Source organism: Phoca vitulina, unplaced genomic scaffold (genome assembly GCF_004348235.1).
Source record: "Phoca vitulina isolate PV1807 unplaced genomic scaffold, GSC_HSeal_1.0 scaffold16, whole genome shotgun sequence".
NCBI lineage: Eukaryota > Metazoa > Chordata > Mammalia > Carnivora > Phocidae > Phoca > Phoca vitulina.
This window is the reverse complement of record NW_022589719.1, coordinates 24,225,801-24,243,758: the sequence shown is the minus strand read 5'-3', so window position 1 is coordinate 24,243,758 and position 17,958 is coordinate 24,225,801. Positions and strand designations below refer to the sequence as shown.

At 60.9% G+C, this 17,958-nt stretch overlaps 1 protein-coding gene across 2 annotated transcripts; it reads left to right on the top strand.

The window, feature by feature from the left end:
* The first annotated feature begins 949 nt into the window (after positions 1 to 949).
* Positions 950 to 17,119, top strand: MYBPC3 (myosin binding protein C3). Of its 2 annotated transcripts, XM_032414124.1 has the most exons (35): positions 950 to 975; positions 2,034 to 2,300; positions 2,825 to 2,938; positions 3,018 to 3,110; positions 3,199 to 3,347; positions 4,136 to 4,253; positions 4,720 to 4,768; positions 4,946 to 4,975; positions 5,141 to 5,194; positions 5,567 to 5,569; positions 5,860 to 5,871; positions 6,077 to 6,240; positions 6,486 to 6,618; positions 6,870 to 6,872; positions 7,004 to 7,128; positions 7,218 to 7,323; positions 7,423 to 7,589; positions 7,946 to 8,111; positions 8,848 to 8,954; positions 9,047 to 9,076; positions 10,169 to 10,308; positions 10,548 to 10,628; positions 11,261 to 11,420; positions 11,741 to 11,845; positions 11,935 to 12,123; positions 13,384 to 13,518; positions 13,678 to 13,845; positions 14,555 to 14,643; positions 14,780 to 14,975; positions 15,076 to 15,215; positions 15,439 to 15,598; positions 15,712 to 15,848; positions 16,135 to 16,321; positions 16,574 to 16,611; positions 16,763 to 17,119. In XM_032414124.1, the coding sequence occupies exons 1-34, from the start codon at positions 951 to 953 to the stop codon at positions 16,582 to 16,584; spliced, it is 3,813 nt and encodes a 1,270-aa protein (XP_032270015.1). In that variant the 5' UTR covers position 950; the 3' UTR covers positions 16,585 to 16,611; positions 16,763 to 17,119. The 2 variants fall into 2 exon arrangements, with proteins under 2 accessions (XP_032270015.1, XP_032270014.1); XM_032414123.1 differs by lacking the exons at positions 5,567 to 5,569; positions 16,763 to 17,119 and having other exon boundaries at positions 951 to 975; positions 5,857 to 5,871; positions 16,135 to 16,651.
* Positions 17,120 to 17,958: the final 839 nt, after the last annotated feature.

Here is a 17,958-nt window from a genome sequence, read left to right as displayed (position 1 = left end):
TGAGGGGCGAATGACTGTTCCTGATACTGGATCTTGCTTGGAGAGGGTCACACGAAATTTGCTTCTTTCTGTGCAGCCACCGATGCCCCTGATGCGATGGCGGGGGGGGGGGGGGGGAGGGAGGAGGGGGGAGGGGAGAAGCAAAAGTTCATAGAGGAAGAGTGTGTGAGGGGGGTGGGTACAGAATATTCTGGCAGTAGTTTTCGTGTGAATCCTCGTGACTTTGGCAAGAGCCAGCTCTGCCTCTGACTTCCACTTTGGGGTGTATTTAGAGATTTACCCCCATGCCCTCACCTGCAGGCCCACCCAGCCCTTCCCCTTGGGTGGTGCCAGAGCTCAGTATTGCCCTCTGCCCACCTGGCCCTGGACTGAGCCCACCCAGGACTCCGCAGCATGCGGCCAGCCCAGGGCCCTGTGAGCCCCAGTGGGAGAGGCATTGTCATCCAGCACTTTCTAGCATTTTCATTTATAAACCCGCTTCACTCACAGAACAATCCTACACAGTGGGAGCTGCTATCATCACCCCACTTTACGGATGAGGGAACTAAGGCACTGAGGTTAAGGAAGGGGCAGTGCTAGGACTCAGGGCGGCCTGGCCCCAGGATCTGTGCGTGTACCAATCCATCACACCATTTCCCTGTCAGATGGACATACAGACAGGCCGTGGGGTACCCCTGTGGCTCACCAAGGGTTGGGGGGGCAGAAGCTATCATATTGGGCTGGAGGCGGGGAAGGGACGGACGCTAGCAGGGAACAATGCGGCCCTGCCATCTCCCTGGAGAGCCTCGCTCTCTGGAATTTGTCTATATTTAGCAGGTGGCTGGGCAGGAGGCAGATAAGAAATCCTGAGGAGGGGGTGGGCCCCTTATATAGTGTGGGGGGACGGGTCCTGCTCAGATCCTCTTTGGGTGGCCTGTGTCTGCTCAGTTCCTGGTGTGACCTCTCTCAAGATGCCTGAGCCAGGGAAGAAGCCAGGTAGCTCCAGGCCTGGGGTTGGGGCTGGGTGTGGGGCAAGGAGGGCTGGGGCAGCTACTATTGGGACGTAGGCCTCAGAGTGAGTTCCTGAGAGTGGGGGCTGTCTTCCGGGTCTTTTTCTGATTCTCAGTTTCTCCTTCCCATCCTTCTGGTAGAGTGAGGGCAAACCAGAGGACCCCTTCCCTGTCCCCATCCCATCTCTTCTGTAGCAAGATGAGGTCCGGGCTGGCCTTTTGGGAAAAGGCCGCCACAGGCAGGAGCCCAAGTTGAATCTATACTTGAGCCCGGCTTGCTGAATGCTCTTGAGAAGGCCCTTGCCCTCTCCCGGCCTCAGTTTCCCTATCTGTACAAGGAGGTACTGGGTTGGTTCTCTCCAGCTGTGAGATTCTCTGCTTTATGAGCCTGCACCCCCGTGGCCCCCACACCAGGCGTGACTCCCATGTTGAGGTAATGCAGTCCGTCTGTTCTAGGAGAGGGTGGTTAAGAGGCCCCTGATCCTGGGCCAAGGGCAGAGAAAGTCACAGCCCAGGGACCTTGTCCTGGCCTGTGCTCTTACCAAGGTCGGGCAGGGCAGGGATCCAGCCCCCCAGCCCCCAGCCCCTCCCAGGCCAGCTTTATCTCAGTTGCTGATTCTCAGCCTGAGGCCCTTGGAGAACAAATTTAGCCACATTCAAGTAGGCAGAGTACCTGCCCCTTGCTAAGGGCCCCGGATGGTGGGGGAGAGAGGGGGCTGGGCTTCTCCCGGCAGGGAGGGTGGGGTTTCCAGGCACACACCTAGCAAAATTCTTGTGTGGAGGTTAGGAACACAGCCCTGGCTCTCCTGCCTCCTGGCTGTGTGATCTTAGATAAGTCACTTATCTAAGTCACTTAACCTCTCTGAACCTCAGTGTCCTCATCTGAGAAATGGGCATAATAATCGTGTCTGCTTCACAGAGCCACTGGAGCATTAAACGAGGTGACGCACTAAAGTGCTTATCGCCGGAGTTAGGAAGAGGGGGTGCGGGGGCGGGCTGCATGGGAAAGCCAGGGGCTCCTCAGCCTCCACGGGCCTGTCTCAGTCTCAGCCTTCAGCAAGAAGCCGAGGTCGGCGGAGGTGGCCGCCGGAAGCCCTGCCGTGTTTGAGGCCGAGACAGAGCGGTCGGGAGTAAAGGTGCGCTGGCTGCGCGGGGGCAGCGACCTCCGTGCCGGGGACAAGTACGGCCTGGCAGCCGAGGGCACGAGGCACACTCTGACAGTGAGGGACGTGGGCCCTGCCGACCAGGGGCCCTACGCAGTCATCGCTGGCTCCTCCAAGGTCAAGTTTGACCTCAAGGTCATAGAAGCCGGTAAGACCCTGGTCAGCCTTCCCTGAGGTTTGAGCTTCTGGGGGCAGCCCTGCCACGTCCCCATTGCCCAGGGTACAGGAAGTGCTTTTCTATTTTGGCTGTGCCATCTGCCAGGAACGCCCTTCTCCTCTCTTCTGCAGCAAGACCTCTCTGAAGGTCCCCATGTGCCTCCCTGGCCTGTTCCAGCCTTGGTGGAAGTAGGGGAAATTCAGGGATGACTAAGGCACAGTGGCCTCTGGACACCCGCTCACAGATGGGGACTTGGCGGCTATGTGCTGGCCGGGAAGCCCTGGTTACTGGGGGTGTGGAGGGAGCCCCAGCCCAGCCTGGGGAAGGAGAGGAGGGACAGAGCTCAGAGCTGCTGGGGCAGACCCGCCAGGACGTGGGCACACAGTTTGCGAGGGGGAGAAGGCGAGACGCACACTGCTGATTTAATCAGCCCGCAGAGATGGAGGGGGACCAGGGACAAGAGGAGGCTCTCTGGTGAGAAGCTGCTCCCCCACCCCTGCCCCTGCCCCTTCCAGTGAAGGCAGAGCCTGTGCCGAGCCCCGCTCCTGCCCCTGCTGAGGCTCCTGGGGCCCCCGGCGAAGCCCTGGCCTCAGCCACTGAGGAGAAAGGAGGCTCCCCGAGTCCTGAAGGTGAGAGGGGTGGTGCAGGGGGGGCCAGGGCCAGTGGATGGGGTGACCCAGGGCGGGTCTCAAAGGCCTCCGCTCACAGGGTCAAGCTCAGCAGTCCCTGATGGCTTGGGTGCCCCTGATGACCCCATCGGCCTCTTTGTGGTGAGGCCACAGGACGGCGAGGTGACGACAGGTGAGTGTGGGCTGCAGTACCCGGGGGTGGGGTGGGGAACCGGGCAGCAGGGCGCCCCCCAAGCCCAGCCTGGCGCCCCTCTCTGTAGGTGGCAGCATCACCTTCTCTGCACGTGTGGCTGGAGCCAGCCTCCTGAAGCCGCCCACGGTCAAGTGGTTCAAAGGCAAGTGGGTGGATCTGAGCAGCAAAGTGGGCCAACACCTGCAGCTGCACAACAGCTACGACCGGACCAGCAAGGTGGGGCCTGCGGGCCGAGGAGCCTCGGGGCGCGGGGCGGGCGGAGGGCACGGGGAGGCCCTGGGGGGCCCCAGAGGCACGGGGAGTCCTGGGGGTCACCCTGAGACTGAGGGCACACAGGAGGTGCAAGGAAGAAGCCTGGGGAGGCTGGAAAGCAGGTTGGGTGGCCAGGCGTACACGGGGAGGACGGGGAGGCCCAGGGGACCTATGGGACCTGGGGGGCTTGCAGGGCATGATCATCTCAAGGGGGCGTAATAAAACTGCGGGGGGGGGGCATCAGCCAATGAGGATGTAAAGCCCCTGGATAGATGTGTATCAGAGCCCAAGCGGCCCTTCATTATACAGATGAAGATACCAAAGCTTGAGAGGTTGTTTTTGCTGGTCTGAGGTCTCTCAGAGCCAGGCCTCGAACCTGTGCTTTGACTCCCAGCTTCTGCTCCACCTCCCACTCTTCCACAGTCCTGGCCCAGGCAAATGGGCCTCTGGCAGGGCAGGGCCAACATGTTCAGTTGCGTGGGTTGTGCACTGGACAAAAGTGCCTCATCTTAAGTGAATGTCGTTTGCCTTGTAGGCATCACAGATTTATATTTTATCACCACCCTGTGCCAGCAGATGGCAGTCATGTGTCTTGAAAAGGGGCTCCTTTTCCTGTTTACACAAAATCCTATGGGATAACTAAACCCGGAGGGCTGAGAAGGTTGGTGGCCATTAGCCACTCCCAGCCTCCTTTAGGAGTGAAGGGCCTCCTCTTCTGGCCCCTGGTCTCCCTTGACACCTCACCTCCACAGGTCTACCTGTTCGAGTTGCACATTACAGATGCCCAGGCTACCTCTGCGGGCGGCTACCGCTGTGAGGTGTCCACCAAGGACAAATTTGACAGCTGCAACTTCACTCTCACTGTCCACGGTGAGGGGAGCCTGGCGTCTGTCCTGGGCTCGGAGTCCCCTTGGGTCCTGTCCCCCATGTCTGCCCCCATGTCCCAACACGAAGGAGGGTACCTGGTCCTGCTCAGTGCAGCTCATACAGGCCCATGAAAGAAACCCATGGAGGCTTCCAGGGTTGGGGTGGGGTCTGACAGCCACGTCCAGCTCTCACCTGGGGTCTCAGTCATCATGGTGTCCCAGGCTCCTGGCACAGGTGGACAGGTGAAGGGTGAGCCCAGAGCTGAGTGGGAGATCAGCCACCTCTAAGGGACCGGGGACCATCAACTGCCCCATCAACCCCAGAAAGCCTCAGAATGTGGGGTCCCGGGGTAGACACCCACTCTCACGGGTCATGGATGGGCAGGTCTGTGCTACTCAGAGATCCCAGGGCTGGGCTTCTGGGATCCCTTGGAGCCCCTTCCCTGTCTCACCTCCCTCTCTGCACCCAGAGACCGTTGGTCCCGGAGACCTGGACCTCCGATCAGCATTCCGCCGCACGTGAGTGATTCTCTCTCCTCAGGGCCTGGGGGAGGCCAGCGCTGGAGTCTGAGGCCCCTCAGGGTCAGGGCTGGGAGTGATGTGGTGGGGGGATGTGGGGGACAGAGATGAAGTTGATAAGGATGGGGGACAGCAAGATCCCCTGGGCAGGTGAGGAACTTGTTCTAACCCCCACAGGAGCCTGGCTGGAAGTGGTCGGCGGGTCAGGTACCCCTCTCCCAGCCCCTACCTGTCCGGTACACACACCCCGGGGGTCAGATGGATAGGGAGCCCCCATCCAGCCAGTGTCCCTTCCTCTCCCCACCCCCACCCCCACCCCAAACCCATTCCAGTTGGCTCCACTGCAGCCTTACTGGGGGTCCCTGTCCACAGTGACAGCCATGAGGATGCTGGAACTCTGGACTTCAGCTCACTGCTGAAGAAGAGGTGAGCCCCTGGGTAGCAGCTCCTGAGGCAGATGGGGAGGCCCCGGTTCAAATCCCGGCAATGCGGTTTTCTGACTGTGCGGCCGGGAGCCGGTTACTGAACTCTCGGAGCCGGTTTCCTAGTCTGTCAGCTGGGTGGGCCAGTCCTGGTGTTGGGAAGCGCAGAGGGCTCTGCAGACATTGTATCCTGTGAACTCACATCCTCACGGGGTCACCCACGGTCCCCGACACCTGAGTCTACGAGAGCTTACCTCAGTAGGCTCCGGGGACCCAGGGAGGCTGGGAATTGCTCCTGCAGTCCCTCCAACTGACTCTGTGTCCTCTCCCTCTCTCTCCCGGACCCTGTGTTATGGCGGATGCTGCTGCGGCCCAGAGAGTAAGCATCAGGCGGGGGCTTTGGGGCAGCAGGGTGCCGGCCGGGGCTGGGAGTCAGACGGTCCTGGGTGTGGATCCCCACTGACCAGGGCTCTGAGCTTCGGGTTCTCCCGATAGCCACCTGCCAGAGCTCAGGAGGGGCAAACAAGGCAATGTGTGCGGTGCAGTGTAAATGGAGGGGCAGGGGTGTGTGTGTGGGGACACGAGGGCCCATGGGCTGTGGCCCCAGGTCCGTGTGGGCAGGGGGCCCACGCCTCTAATGGTCCACTGCCTTTCTGCCCTGCGGAGCAGCAGTTTCCGGAGGTGAGTGCCTGATGAAGCCCGCACCCCTGTCACCCCCCCTTCCCCGGGACACCCCGTGCTGAACCTTAAGTCCAGTGCCAGCTCATGCTGCGCCACCAGAGGGGAAGGGGCAGAGGGGCGGGGCAGCTCCTTGGTCCTGGGCCCCAGGGGAGGGAGGGGTCCACGGGGTATCCCTTGAGGCCTCTCGGCCCGACTGCGGACACAGGGACCCGAGGCTGGAGGCACCAGCCGAGGAGGACGTGTGGGAGATCCTGCGGCAGGCATCCCCGTCCGAGTACGAGCGCATCGCCTTCCAGCACGGCATCACCGACCTGCGCGGCATGCTCAAGAGGCTCAAGGGCATGAAGCGGGATGAGAAGAAGAGCACAGGTGAGCTGGCGCCTGCCGTGCAAGAGGACGGGGCACGCTCGTTCGCACACACGGGCTGGGGTGGGGGGCGGGGGACAGTCCAGCTTAGCCCAGAGACACACAGCAGAGACCTGGAGAGAGAACGGGGGGCGGGGGGGGGGGAGGACAGGGCTCTCTGGCACAGCCACTGGCCACCACGGTGGGTGTGCGCCTTCTGGGGGAGCAGGGGCGGCGGAGTGGTGGGGGGCAATGACCGCGGTGCTCAGCCTTTCAGAAGAAGCTGGAGCCGGCCTACCAGGTGAGCAAGGGCCACAAGATCCGGCTGACCGTGGAGCTGGCCGACCCCGACGCCGAGGTCAAGTGGCTTAAGAATGGGCAAGAGATCCAGATGAGCGGCAGGTGCGGTGGGGTTGGGGGGGTGGGAGCAGGCCCGGGAGCTCCGGGGGGGCCCTGGAGGCTCCCTAGCCTGCTCTCCCTGCCTCTCGCCGCCCATGTTCTCTATCTCTGCCCGGTTCCTGCCTGTCTCTCCCCATTTTCCTCTCTCTGGGTCTGATTTCCCATCTTCCTGTTTCTGCCTCTATTCTTGCTCTTTTTCCCTTCGTCTCGCTTCCTCTCATCGGGACGTTCCCGTGGCCCCTTCTACTCCACAGCAAGTAAGGCCCGGCTCCTGGGGGGAAGGCTTGGGGCGGGGGCACGGGGTCCCAACAGGGGGTTGGGCAGGGCACCCGGGGCCCAGGAGGTGAGTGATGGCTTTCCCCCCACTCTCCCGTGGCCCGGGGCGCAGGTACATCTTCGAGTCCATTGGTGCCAAGCGCACACTGACCATCAGCCAGTGCTCACTGGCGGACGACGCGGCCTACCAGTGCGTGGTGGGCGGTGAGAAGTGCAGCACGGAGCTCTTCGTCAAAGGTGGGCCTGGCCCCGGGACCCTGGGAGCCTGCGGCCCTGGGGGGCAGGGCTGCAGACGACCGGGCCGTCTCATTCTGCCTACGTGACAGAGCCCCCCGTGCTGATCACTCGGCCCCTGGAAGACCAGCTGGTGATGGTGGGACAGCGCGTGGAGTTTGAGTGTGAAGTGTCCGAGGAGGGGGCCCAGGTCAAATGGTGAGTGCCGGGGGCATGGGGGCGTGGGCAGGGCTGGGGGTGCACACCGTGGGCCTCCCCGAAGGAGGCCACAGCACTTGCTGCCCGCCCACTGGCCAGGCTGAAGGATGGGGTGGAGCTGACCAGGGAGGAGACCTTCAAATACCGGTTCAAGAAGGACGGCCAGAGACACCACCTGATCATCAATGAGGCGACGCTGGAGGACGCCGGGCACTATGCGCTGCGCACCAGTGGGGGCCAGGCGCTGGCCGAGCTCATCGTGCAGGGTGAGGCCGCTCAGCCCCAGCGCCACCCCCGGCCATGCACGGGAACCAGGCCCGCCCAGGCTGGAAGGCTGCGTGACCTTGGGCCACTCACTCTGACACACTGAGCCTTACCTTTCTCATCTGTAGACGGCAGCTGCTGAGGTGGCGACCTCAGAGAGCACTGGGGGGTCAGATGGGCCTGGTTAGTGTCCCCCCCACCCTAGAGATTCCTTGTGTGCCCTGTACCACCGTCTGCACACACGCATCACACTCACGCATGCACACGTGTTTTCACGTGCCCACGTGATCGCCACAGGGATTCACGCCCACGCCCACACACACCCTCCCCGGCTCACTGGCTCTGCCCCGCCCCCCAGAGAAAAAGCTAGAGGTGTACCAGAGCATCGCGGACCTGACGGTGGGCGCGAAGGACCAGGCGGTGTTCAAGTGTGAGGTGTCCGACGAGAACGTGCGGGGCGTGTGGCTGAAGAACGGGAAGGAGCTGGTGCCCGACAGCCGCATAAAGGTGTCCCACATTGGGCGGTGAGTGTGCGGGGCTCAGCCCCATCACAGAGGGGGGCAGGCCGATGGGGGGGAGACGCTGAGACGGAGACAGGCAGAGAGACAGAGGCAGAAACAGAAAAGCAGACAGACAGAGACAGAGACTGAGATAGAGACACATAGAGACAGGGAAAAACAGAGACATAGAAAGAGAGAGATAGAGACAGAGAGACAGAGATGGACAGAAAGAGAGACAGACACAGGACAGAAACTGAGATAGACAAAGAGAGAGAGACAGAGACAGAGAGACGGAAGCATACAGAAGGGAGTCCTGCAGAGGCCGAGGACAGAGATAAGAGAAGCAGTGAGAGAGACAGACAGGCTGGGAGCCCCCCGGCCCCCGGCCCCCAGCTCATGACCAGGGCAGGGCAGGAGGCCACCCGGAGGCCAGCTCTGGCCAGGGGCCCTAACTCTCTCCCACTCTCTTACTCATGCCTCGAGCATCTGGGCTGGCCCGTGCTGGGCCCAAGGTCACAGAGATTAGTGAGACCAGCCCCTGCTCAGTCTCCAAGGGCCCAGCCAAGGGGCACTTGTAGATTGTCTACCTCTGAAAACAAGTGAGGGACTGGAAAGTCAAAAATAGAGAAAGAAAGCATTTAAAATACCAGACCACCACTGAGCTAGGGGTGGGGCAAGGGCCCTTGGAGCCCTGACTATGGTAAGGCTGCTGGGGGGTGGGTGGCCCAGGGGGGTCCCCTGAGCCACCACTTCTCTGCAGGGTCCACAAACTGACCATTGACGACGTCACGCCTGCGGACGAGGCTGACTACAGCTTTGTGCCCGAGGGCTTTGCCTGCAACCTGTCGGCCAAGCTCCATCTCATGGGTGAGCTGGCACCCGGCCGGGGTGGGGGCCCCGTTGCTGGGCTCTGCCTTCGCCCCCCTGCCCCGTGCCACTTGCTCATCCTTCTTTTGCAGAGGTCAAGATCGACTTCGTGCCCAGGCAGGGTGAGTGTCGGGACCACTTCCCTGTGCCCCCCTCCACCCATGTCCCCCTCCAGTCCCAAGCAGAAGGAAAAGCAAGGAACCTGGAGTGGGGACCCCAAGACCCAGCCCCAGCTCTACCACTCACAACTATGGGCCAGTTATAATCTCTAGAAACCTCAGTTTCCTCATCTCTAAAGTGGGAATCCTGATAGGACCTCCTCCATGGCGGGCAGGAAAGATGAGATGAGAAGATGTGAGACTTCATTATTAAATCTTTTCTGCCTTTATTTTTTTTTAATTATTTGTTTTTAGAGTGGGGAGGGGCAGAGGGTAAGGGAGAGAGAGAATCTTAAGCAGGCTCCACACCCTGCCCAGAGCCCGACTCAGGGCTCCATCTCACAACCATGAGATCATGAACCGAAAGCAAGAGTCCGGATGCTCAGTGGACTGAGCCACCCAGGTGCCCCAAATCTTTTCTGCTTTTAGAAGTACCCCTGCTGCTTGTAGATTAAACACCTATCAGGCATTCTAGAGTCCTAACTTCAGGAGAATAGTCCAGGCTGAGGCATGCTCTAGGTCAGTGCTTTCCAAACTAAGTTCACTGCCTAGGCCACTCCATTTTAAAAGGGGTTCCATGGTGAAGTAAGTTTGGGAAGCACTGAACCTTGCTCCACCTCTTGCTGATTCAGAAACTGTATTAGCATGTCAAAGGCTCTAGAAAATCCCGTGGTAAAGAAATGTGCTAAACTGTGTTTTAATCCAGGGTTTCCTACTTGATTTGACCATGGAAACGTCCTTCTTCTTTTTTCTGGCGGGACATTGGTGTTCCCTCTAAACACAGTGTGAGAAATGCTTAGGCGACCTAGCGTTACAGACCTCCCAGGGAACTTCCTGGGGGGAGGGGGGAATGGAAACGTTCTAGGTCTTGATGGAGGGCTGGTTGCTCCCGTGTACACATTTGCCAAAACTCGTCAAGCTGTGTGCTCAAATGTTGGCATTTTATTATGTGTAAATTATGCCTCAGAGTGATTTAAAAACAACCAGGGACACGTGCTCCTTCCAGTTTCCCCCTCTGTCATGGGCCTTTCTCTGACCTATGCTATCCCCGCCCAGAACCTCCCAAGATCCACCTGGACTGCCCGGGCCGCAAGCCGGACACCATTGTGGTTGTGGCTGGGAACAAGCTACGCCTGGATGTCCCCATCTCCGGGGACCCTGCGCCCACTGTGATTTGGCAGAAGACCATCACACAGGTACTCCCTCCTCCACGTCCCCATCTGTCAAATGGGCGCGTGGGACTGCCCGTCCCCGACCCACGTGGGGGTACAACCTATAGCCTGTCACTGACTCTCAGGGGCCAGGGGGGTGGGTGAAGTGGGCAGCAGAGTGGGGGTGGGGCAAAGGGGGGACAGAGGCGCCCCTGGGCAGGGATTCTCTCTGGGCTGAGTCAGCCCCTGTATCCCCCCCCACTTCCCTCCTGCTCTGTTCCCAGAAAAACAAGGTCCCGGCAGGGCCAGCCCCCGATGCCCCGGGGGCTGCAGGTGCCAGTGACGAGTGGGTGTTTGACAGGAAGGTGAGTGCGGCTGACGGTGGGCTCGAGCTCGTTGGCCTTCCGTCCTCTTCTGCCTACACGGTCTCCACCCTTCAGTGAGGTCTCCGTGAAGGCGCCACATCTGGCTAGCTGTGCTCCTGCCCCGGGCACGGTCGCCGTGGGACGCCCGTACCTCAGTCGGGCAAAGTCCCCTTAACATCGCTAGGACGCCCTCCTGATGGGGCTGTTCCCTGGCTCCCAGCTTCCCCACCAGGGAGTGGGGTTCCCTGCACGACCAGCTGCCTGGGCACCACTCAAGTCAGCTTTTCCGGGCACCATCGGCTCCTCCACCCACCTGAGAACTTTCAGGATCCCCAGCTCTGTAAGGTCATGTGATTCCCATTCAGCAGATGAGAAAACTGAGGCACAGAGAGAGAAGTTCCATGACAGAGCTAGAGCTAGAGCCCAAGACCCTCGCCCCAGTGCTTTGCTCCCAGCAGGCACGAAATCAAGGTTTTGGGACTAGGCGCTCACATGAGAGGTCTCCACTCAGGCTGCGTCTGCTCCCCGGACCCTGCTCTGAGCTCTGATCCTACCTCGGGCCACCGCAGAGGCTGTCGAAGCCGGTGGGGTCCAACTGGGGCCCTTCTCCCCAAGCTCCCCTCCCCCCCCAGCTGCTGTGTGAGACCGAGGGCCGGGTCCGCGTGGAGACCACCAAGGACCGTAGCATCTTCACTGTTGAGGGGGCAGAGAAGGAAGATGAGGGTGTCTACATTGTCACGGTGAAGAACCCTGTGGGCGAGGACCAGGTCAACCTCACAGTCAAGGTCATCGGTGAGGCTGGCTGGCCCAGGGCCAAGAGGGAAGACAGAGGGGCAACCAGGGAGGGCCCATCCGTTCACTCGTTTAGTCGTTTGACAAACATCACAGGGCGTGCTCTCAGCTCCGTGGAGAGGATTGGGATTAGGGTGAATATGGGCAGTGGGGAACCATAAAGCGTTGATCACAGGCTGGTGACTTGATCAGAGCCGCATTCTAGAAATGTCCATGGGGTGGTGGAGGCAGGCTCTAGCTGTTGGTTGGGGTAGTGAGAGAACTAGCAGCATTGGCCCTGGGCCGGGGCAGGGCTGATGTGGGTCCACCCCCCGCCCCAGATGTGCCAGATGCCCCGGCAGCCCCCAAGATCAGCAATGTGGGTGAGGACTCCTGCACGGTGCAGTGGGAACCACCTGCCTATGACGGTGGCCAGCCGGTCCTGGGTGAGTGGAGGGCACGGGGATAGAGCCCGAGGGCCGGGGTGTGGGGGTGTCTGGGCCCCAGGCTGGAGCTCCTGCCTCCCCTCCATCAGGCTACATCCTGGAGCGCAAGAAGAAGAAGAGCTACCGGTGGATGCGGCTGAACTTTGACCTGCTGCGGGAGCTGAGCCACGAGGCCCAGCGCATGATCGAGGGCGTGGTGTATGAGATGCGGGTCTACGCAGTCAACACCATCGGCATGTCCAGGCCCAGCCCTGCCTCCCAGCCCTTCATGCCGATCGGTGAGGCTGCCTGGCCTGGCACTGCCCCTCGCCCCCCCGGTCCGCGGCTGCGCTGTGGGTGGCCACCACACTAGGCATTTACATCATGGTCCCCTTTAAGCCTCAGCAGGGGACAGTCCTCTTCATTTCACAGATGAAGGAAGGGGGTTCCCAGAAGTTAAATGACTTGCGCAACGTCACCTAGCTGGTAGGGGTGGAACCGAGACTCACACCACTCTGACTGTTGGTGCCTCTCGGGCCTCACTTTCCACATCTTTAAAATGGGGATGATGACAATATCTACTTTATGGAACTGCTGTTAGGATGGCACACAGCAGGTGCTCAATAAATGTTAGTGGTCCCCTCTTCCCCGTTCCCTTCAACCAGGGTTTGTCATATATGGGGCAGAGTGAGGGCACTGGCTGCCTGGGGGGTCCAAGGGGCTTGGGTCTGTGGAAAGGACCCTGGACTGGACTCGGAGATGGAGTTTGCAGAGTCGGCTCCATCACCCCGGGGAGGACCATCTGGGGTCACGGGGGTCGAGAGGGAGGAACAGACGCTGAGGGTGTGCCAGGCTCTTGAGCACAGCTGTTCCTACCAGGACACGACAGGGGGTGGGGCAGCTGTCGGGGGCAGAGGCAGGCGCCCCCTTCTGGCCCTAGGAGGGGGCACAGCTTGCAGCAAGGAGGGGGGTGCCGTGGGGAGAAGGCTCCAGGCCTCTCTCTTTAGGGACTGACTCCCAGTTTGCTGAACTCTTAGCTCGTCTAACCATACAGCGCCAGGAGACTCCCTGTTTTAGGCCGGTTTTTCCTTAAATGCTCCATTTATAGCATTTCCTCCGTTGTTGGACGGAAGTGGCTCTTTGAAAGCACGTTTGCGTTCTTTGGGGTATCTTTTCCTATTCAGAGCTCTCTTCTGTGTTGCTGTTGCTGTTCGTTTGTTTTTAAGCCTATCTAGAGACATGCCTTTTCACAGAGCTGAAATATTTCTGACAGAGCTTGGAAGCCAGACAACGGGGAAAGTGTCCCTGTGTGACCAGTGGCCGGTCGAGGGTCCGGGTCACAGCCCTTCGGTTTTCTGGGTGGTGCCGGCCCACCCGGACCCCTCTCTGACTCGCCCTCTGCCCAGGCCCCCCGAGGGAGCCCACCCAGACCCCTCTCTGACTCGCCCTCTGCCCAGGCCCCCCGAGGGAGCCCACCCGGACCCCTCTCTGACTCGCCCTCTGCCCAGGCCCCCCGAGGGAGCCCACCCGGACCCCTCTCTGACTCGCCCTCTGCCTAGGCCCCCCGAGTGAGCCCACCCACCTGGCGGTGGAGGATGTGTCCGCCACCACCGTCTCCCTCAAGTGGCGGCCGCCGGAGCGCGTGGGAGCCGGAGGCCTGGACGGCTACAGCGTGGAGTGCTGCCGGGAGGGCTGTGAGTGCCTCGGCCCTGGGCCTCCCCTCCAGCACCCTCCTCTGAACCAGCCTCCGGGCCAGGCACCTGTCACCCCGCTGGGCCCCAGACGGCTCCGGGAGGGTGCGCAGCGGGGTGGGCTGTTGAGGCTGACGCTTCCCGTGGGCTTCCCCCGGCCAGGCTCGGAGTGGGTGGCCGCCCTGCAGGGGCTGACAGAGCGCACCTCGATGCTGGTGAAGGACCTGCCCACCGGGGCCCGGCTGCTCTTCCGTGTGCGCGCCCACAACATGGCAGGGCCTGGAGCCCCCGTCACCACCAAGGAGCCCGTGACGGTGCAGGAGATACTGCGTGAGTGGCCCTGTGCAGTCACAGGGCAGACCTGCCACGGGTGCCCTGGTCCTTGGGGTCAGTGGAGGAGGGCACATCCAGGGAGCCCCTGCTGGGAAAAGGGACCGAACGCTGTGCAGGGAGAGGAGGGTCGGAGGCTTTATTCGTGCCCCAGGCCCAGGGCAAATATTTGGAGAGGGCTCCCTGAGTTTTTCCGGGACAGGGTTCTGGGACAGGGAACGTGGAGGTCATTACGCCATTGTCTTTGAGCTCTGTTCTATGAGCCTCTCAGTTCCACAGGTATTGTTCCTGTGCTCATGACTCAGCGTCAGATTGGCCCATCTGGGATCCACTTCCCATTCTTCTATTCCCAGCAGAGGATCAATTATGTAAAGATTGGAAAGAGGCCCCAGACCGGTGGAAATAGCCTGAGGGATAGGGTAGAGACCAAAACCCTACATTTGCATCCTGGCCTGTGACTTGCTAGCTGTGTGACCTCGAACCCGTTGCTCACCCTCTCTGATCCCTGCCTCTCAGAGCGGTGTGGTGAGGCTGAGGTGGAAGCAGGGATTTTGTAGATGATCTGGGGCCGGGACTGGGGCTGGGGGAGCTAAAGGAGGGGCATTTTCCTTAGCTGCAGCCTTCTGGCTCCGCCTCCGGAGGGGAGGAGCTGTGGTGCTCCTCGGGGCGGAGCTTTCCCCTTGCTGAGCCGCCCACTTGGCACCCACAGAGCGGCCACGGCTCCAGTTGCCCAGGCACCTGCGCCAGACCATCCAGAGAAAGGTTGGGGAGCCCGTGAACCTCCTCATTCCTTTCCAGGTAGGGCCAGCCACCCTCGCTGTCCCCCCACCACGTGTCATCTATGCCTAGCAGGGAGATGTGTCTCAGGGCTGACCAGACCCTGAAATGCCACCCAGTCGTGCCAGGCTCGGGGGTGAGCTGTCCCTCCCCACAGGGCAAGCCCCGGCCTCAGGTGACCTGGACCAAAGAGGGGCAGTCCCTGGCAGGTGAGGAGGTGAGCATCCGCAACAGCCCCACAGACACCATCCTGTTCATCCGGGCTGCTCGCCGGGCTCACTCTGGCACCTACCAGGTGATGCTGCGAATTGAGAACATGGAGGACAAGGCCACGCTGGTCCTGCAGATCGTTGGTGCGTGGTGCTGGGGCCCCTCCTCTGGGATGCCCGGAGCCCCCACAGAAGGTGGCGGGCCAGGTCAGGAGGTGTGTTCCAGCTGGGCTCTCTCCTGCAGACAAGCCAAGCCCTCCCCAGGATATTCGGGTCATTGAAGCATGGGGTTTCAACGTGGCTCTGGAGTGGAAGCCACCCCAAGATGATGGCAACACAGAGATCTGGGGGTACACGGTACAGAAAGCTGACAAGAAGACCATGGTGAGCCTGGGGTCCTGGGCCCCCCATATATACCCTCCTTAGGGCCAGGCAGACCTGGCCCCAGCTCCCGCCTCAGTCGTTAGAATGGGTCTGCTGCTCATCCTCCCTCTCTGACCTGGTTCCCTCCACAGTTGGGGTGCAGACACCAGGGGTACCCAGAAGAGGTCCCTGGCAGATAGTAGGGCCAGCCCCCAGAGAGCCCCCCTTTCCTCCACACCCCCAGGAGTGGTTCACCGTCTTGGAGCATTACCGCCGTACTCACTGCGTGGTGTCAGAGCTCATCATTGGTAATGGCTACTACTTCCGGGTCTTCAGCCATAACATGGTGGGACCCAGTGACAAAGCCGCCACCACGAAGGAGCCTGTGTTTATCCCCAAACCAGGTGCTGTACCTTTACTCCCACCCCCAGCAGGAGCCGGGGCAGGGAGGCGGTGGGAGCAGGGACGGGGCCGAGTGTGGGGTGACACTCTTGGTACAAAGTCCTATCACCAACAGGCATCACGTATGAGCCCCCCAGCTATAAGGCCCTGGACTTCTCTGAGGCCCCGAGCTTCACCCGCCCCCTGGTGAGCCGCTCAGTCATCGCCGGCTACAATGCTACCCTCTGCTGTGCTGTCCGGGGTAGCCCCAAGGTACAGAGCTTGGGGTCCCGGGCCAGGCCGACTCAGGAGGCAGGGTTCAGAGGCTCCAACCACCAGCGGTCCTCTCCCCAGCCTTTCCCTGCGTTCTGTCCCACGGGGCTCAGGGCCGGGCGCCTCTGCCTGAAGAGGGCCTTGGCAGTCTCCATCGGCTCCCTGTTCATTCCCTGCTTGGGTATCGTGTGGACTCCAGTGCGAGCCCCTAGAATAGAAACAGGTTCCCGCGAGGTCTCCTGTCAACCTGAGATGGTCTCCCTTCCTCCCGTTACCTGACGTATAGCCCAAGATTTCCTGGTTCAAGAACGGCCTGGACCTGAGGCAAGATGCCCGCTTCCGCATGTTCAGCAAGCAGGGAGTGTTGACCCTGGAGATTAGAAAGCCCTGCCCCTTTGACGGGGGCATCTATGTCTGTAGGGCCACCAACTTACAAGGCGAGGCACAGTGTGAGTGCCGCCTAGAAGTACGAGGTGAGGAGCCCACGGGACCAGGGTCCGGGGTGGTGGAGAAGGCAGGGAACCAGCTGGGACCCTGCTGGCCTGGCCCACGCAGCTGCTCTGGCTGAAAGAGCAATGACCCTGTCGTGTCCAACGTGGGCATTGGTTTCTGGGCTCCGCTGCCACAGCTGCCCCCTCGGCCTCCCAGGAGGCTGGCGGGGGGAGGACGTGCAAGGTGCTGGGAGAGGGAACACACGTGTGGCATGGCCTCCTTCTCCCCTGCAGTGCCTCAGTGACCCAGCTGGCTCCCCGGAGACGGCCAGGTATGTCCTCCAAGCCATCCCGACGCCCCCGGCCCGAGTCAGAGGCCGAGCCCTGGTCCTCGGTTCGGGGGCAGCCATCAGGAAACAGAGGTGCAGGCGCCTCTTCCCAGGGTTTCAGTCAAGTGCATTCACAAGGGAACCCGTGTTACAGGCGCTGCAGGATGCCGGCCCGTGTCCCGGGAGCCTGGAAGGACGCTGCACAGGCCGCCTTCCTGCTGTTGGATGTGTGTGCTCAAGTGTGTATCCGGGGGCTGGGCTGGGGGAGCGTCAGGATGGCAGGGCCGTGAAGACGAGCAGGCCTGGGGCTCGCACAGACCGAACCACCTGAGCTCCCCCTGGAAGCTCTCAGGACTTTGGGGCAGAAAGTTGGTGGGCTCAGGAGATGGTGGCTGGGGACAGGCCTTTCTGGCCTGCCGCGTGTTCCCACAGGGTAAGGGCAATAAAAGACGACTGCAGTCAGAGAGCCGGCTCTTCTTGTCCGATGTGTTTGTTTTCACAAAAAGCCCAGGGAAAGACACTTGACCTTCCGAGCAAACTGAGGCAGGTATTCTGTCTCCCGGGTGAGAGGGGAATCCTAAATCCACAAGACACTAGAAGAAACCTCCGTCTTCCCCCACCGCACAAGTTCTTCCAGTGAGGAAAGCAAGGGGCAGTGATGGAGGGGGTGTATTAGCAGCAGAGCTGACACCCAAGGCTCTCCCGCCTGCTCCCCCGTGCTCTGTACGCTCTTTGTCCTGCTGACCTGTGCTCACAGCAGCCTGGACGCGGGGCGGAGCTGAACTTCAGTGTGGCTCTGGGCCCATAAGGCCTGGAATGGAGCTGCCCCAGGCTGCCTTGGGGTTCCAGTGCGTAAGAAGCCCACGGCCCTTCCACACCTGTTTCCCAGTAGGAGAGGGCAGTCCTGTCCAGCACAAGATACTGGGAAACAGGGCCCTCCTCTGCTCTTCCTTCCCCCCATGGGAGCCTAAATCCAGTCATCAGTTTACTTTTGGGAAGAGGAAGCCAATGGGTCTCAGAGGTGCCCTAACAGAATGTGGATGGTCTTGGGGCGCCTGGGTGGCTCAGTCGGTTAAGCATCGGACTCTTGATTTTGGCTCAGGTCAGGATCTGAGGGTCATGAGATCGAGCCCTGCATGGGGCTCCACGCTGGTGTGGAGCCTGCTTAAGATTCTCCTCCCCTCCCCCACTGCCCCTGCACTGCTCTCTCTCAAAAAAAGAAAAGAAAAAAATAAGCGGATGGTCTTTCTTGTCCTAGGGAGTGCCAGAGGTTTCCCCATGGCATAGAAAAAGACAATTCCAGGAAGCCTGGTCCTAGGGTTGCTTCTGTCCGAGTTCTACCCAACCCAA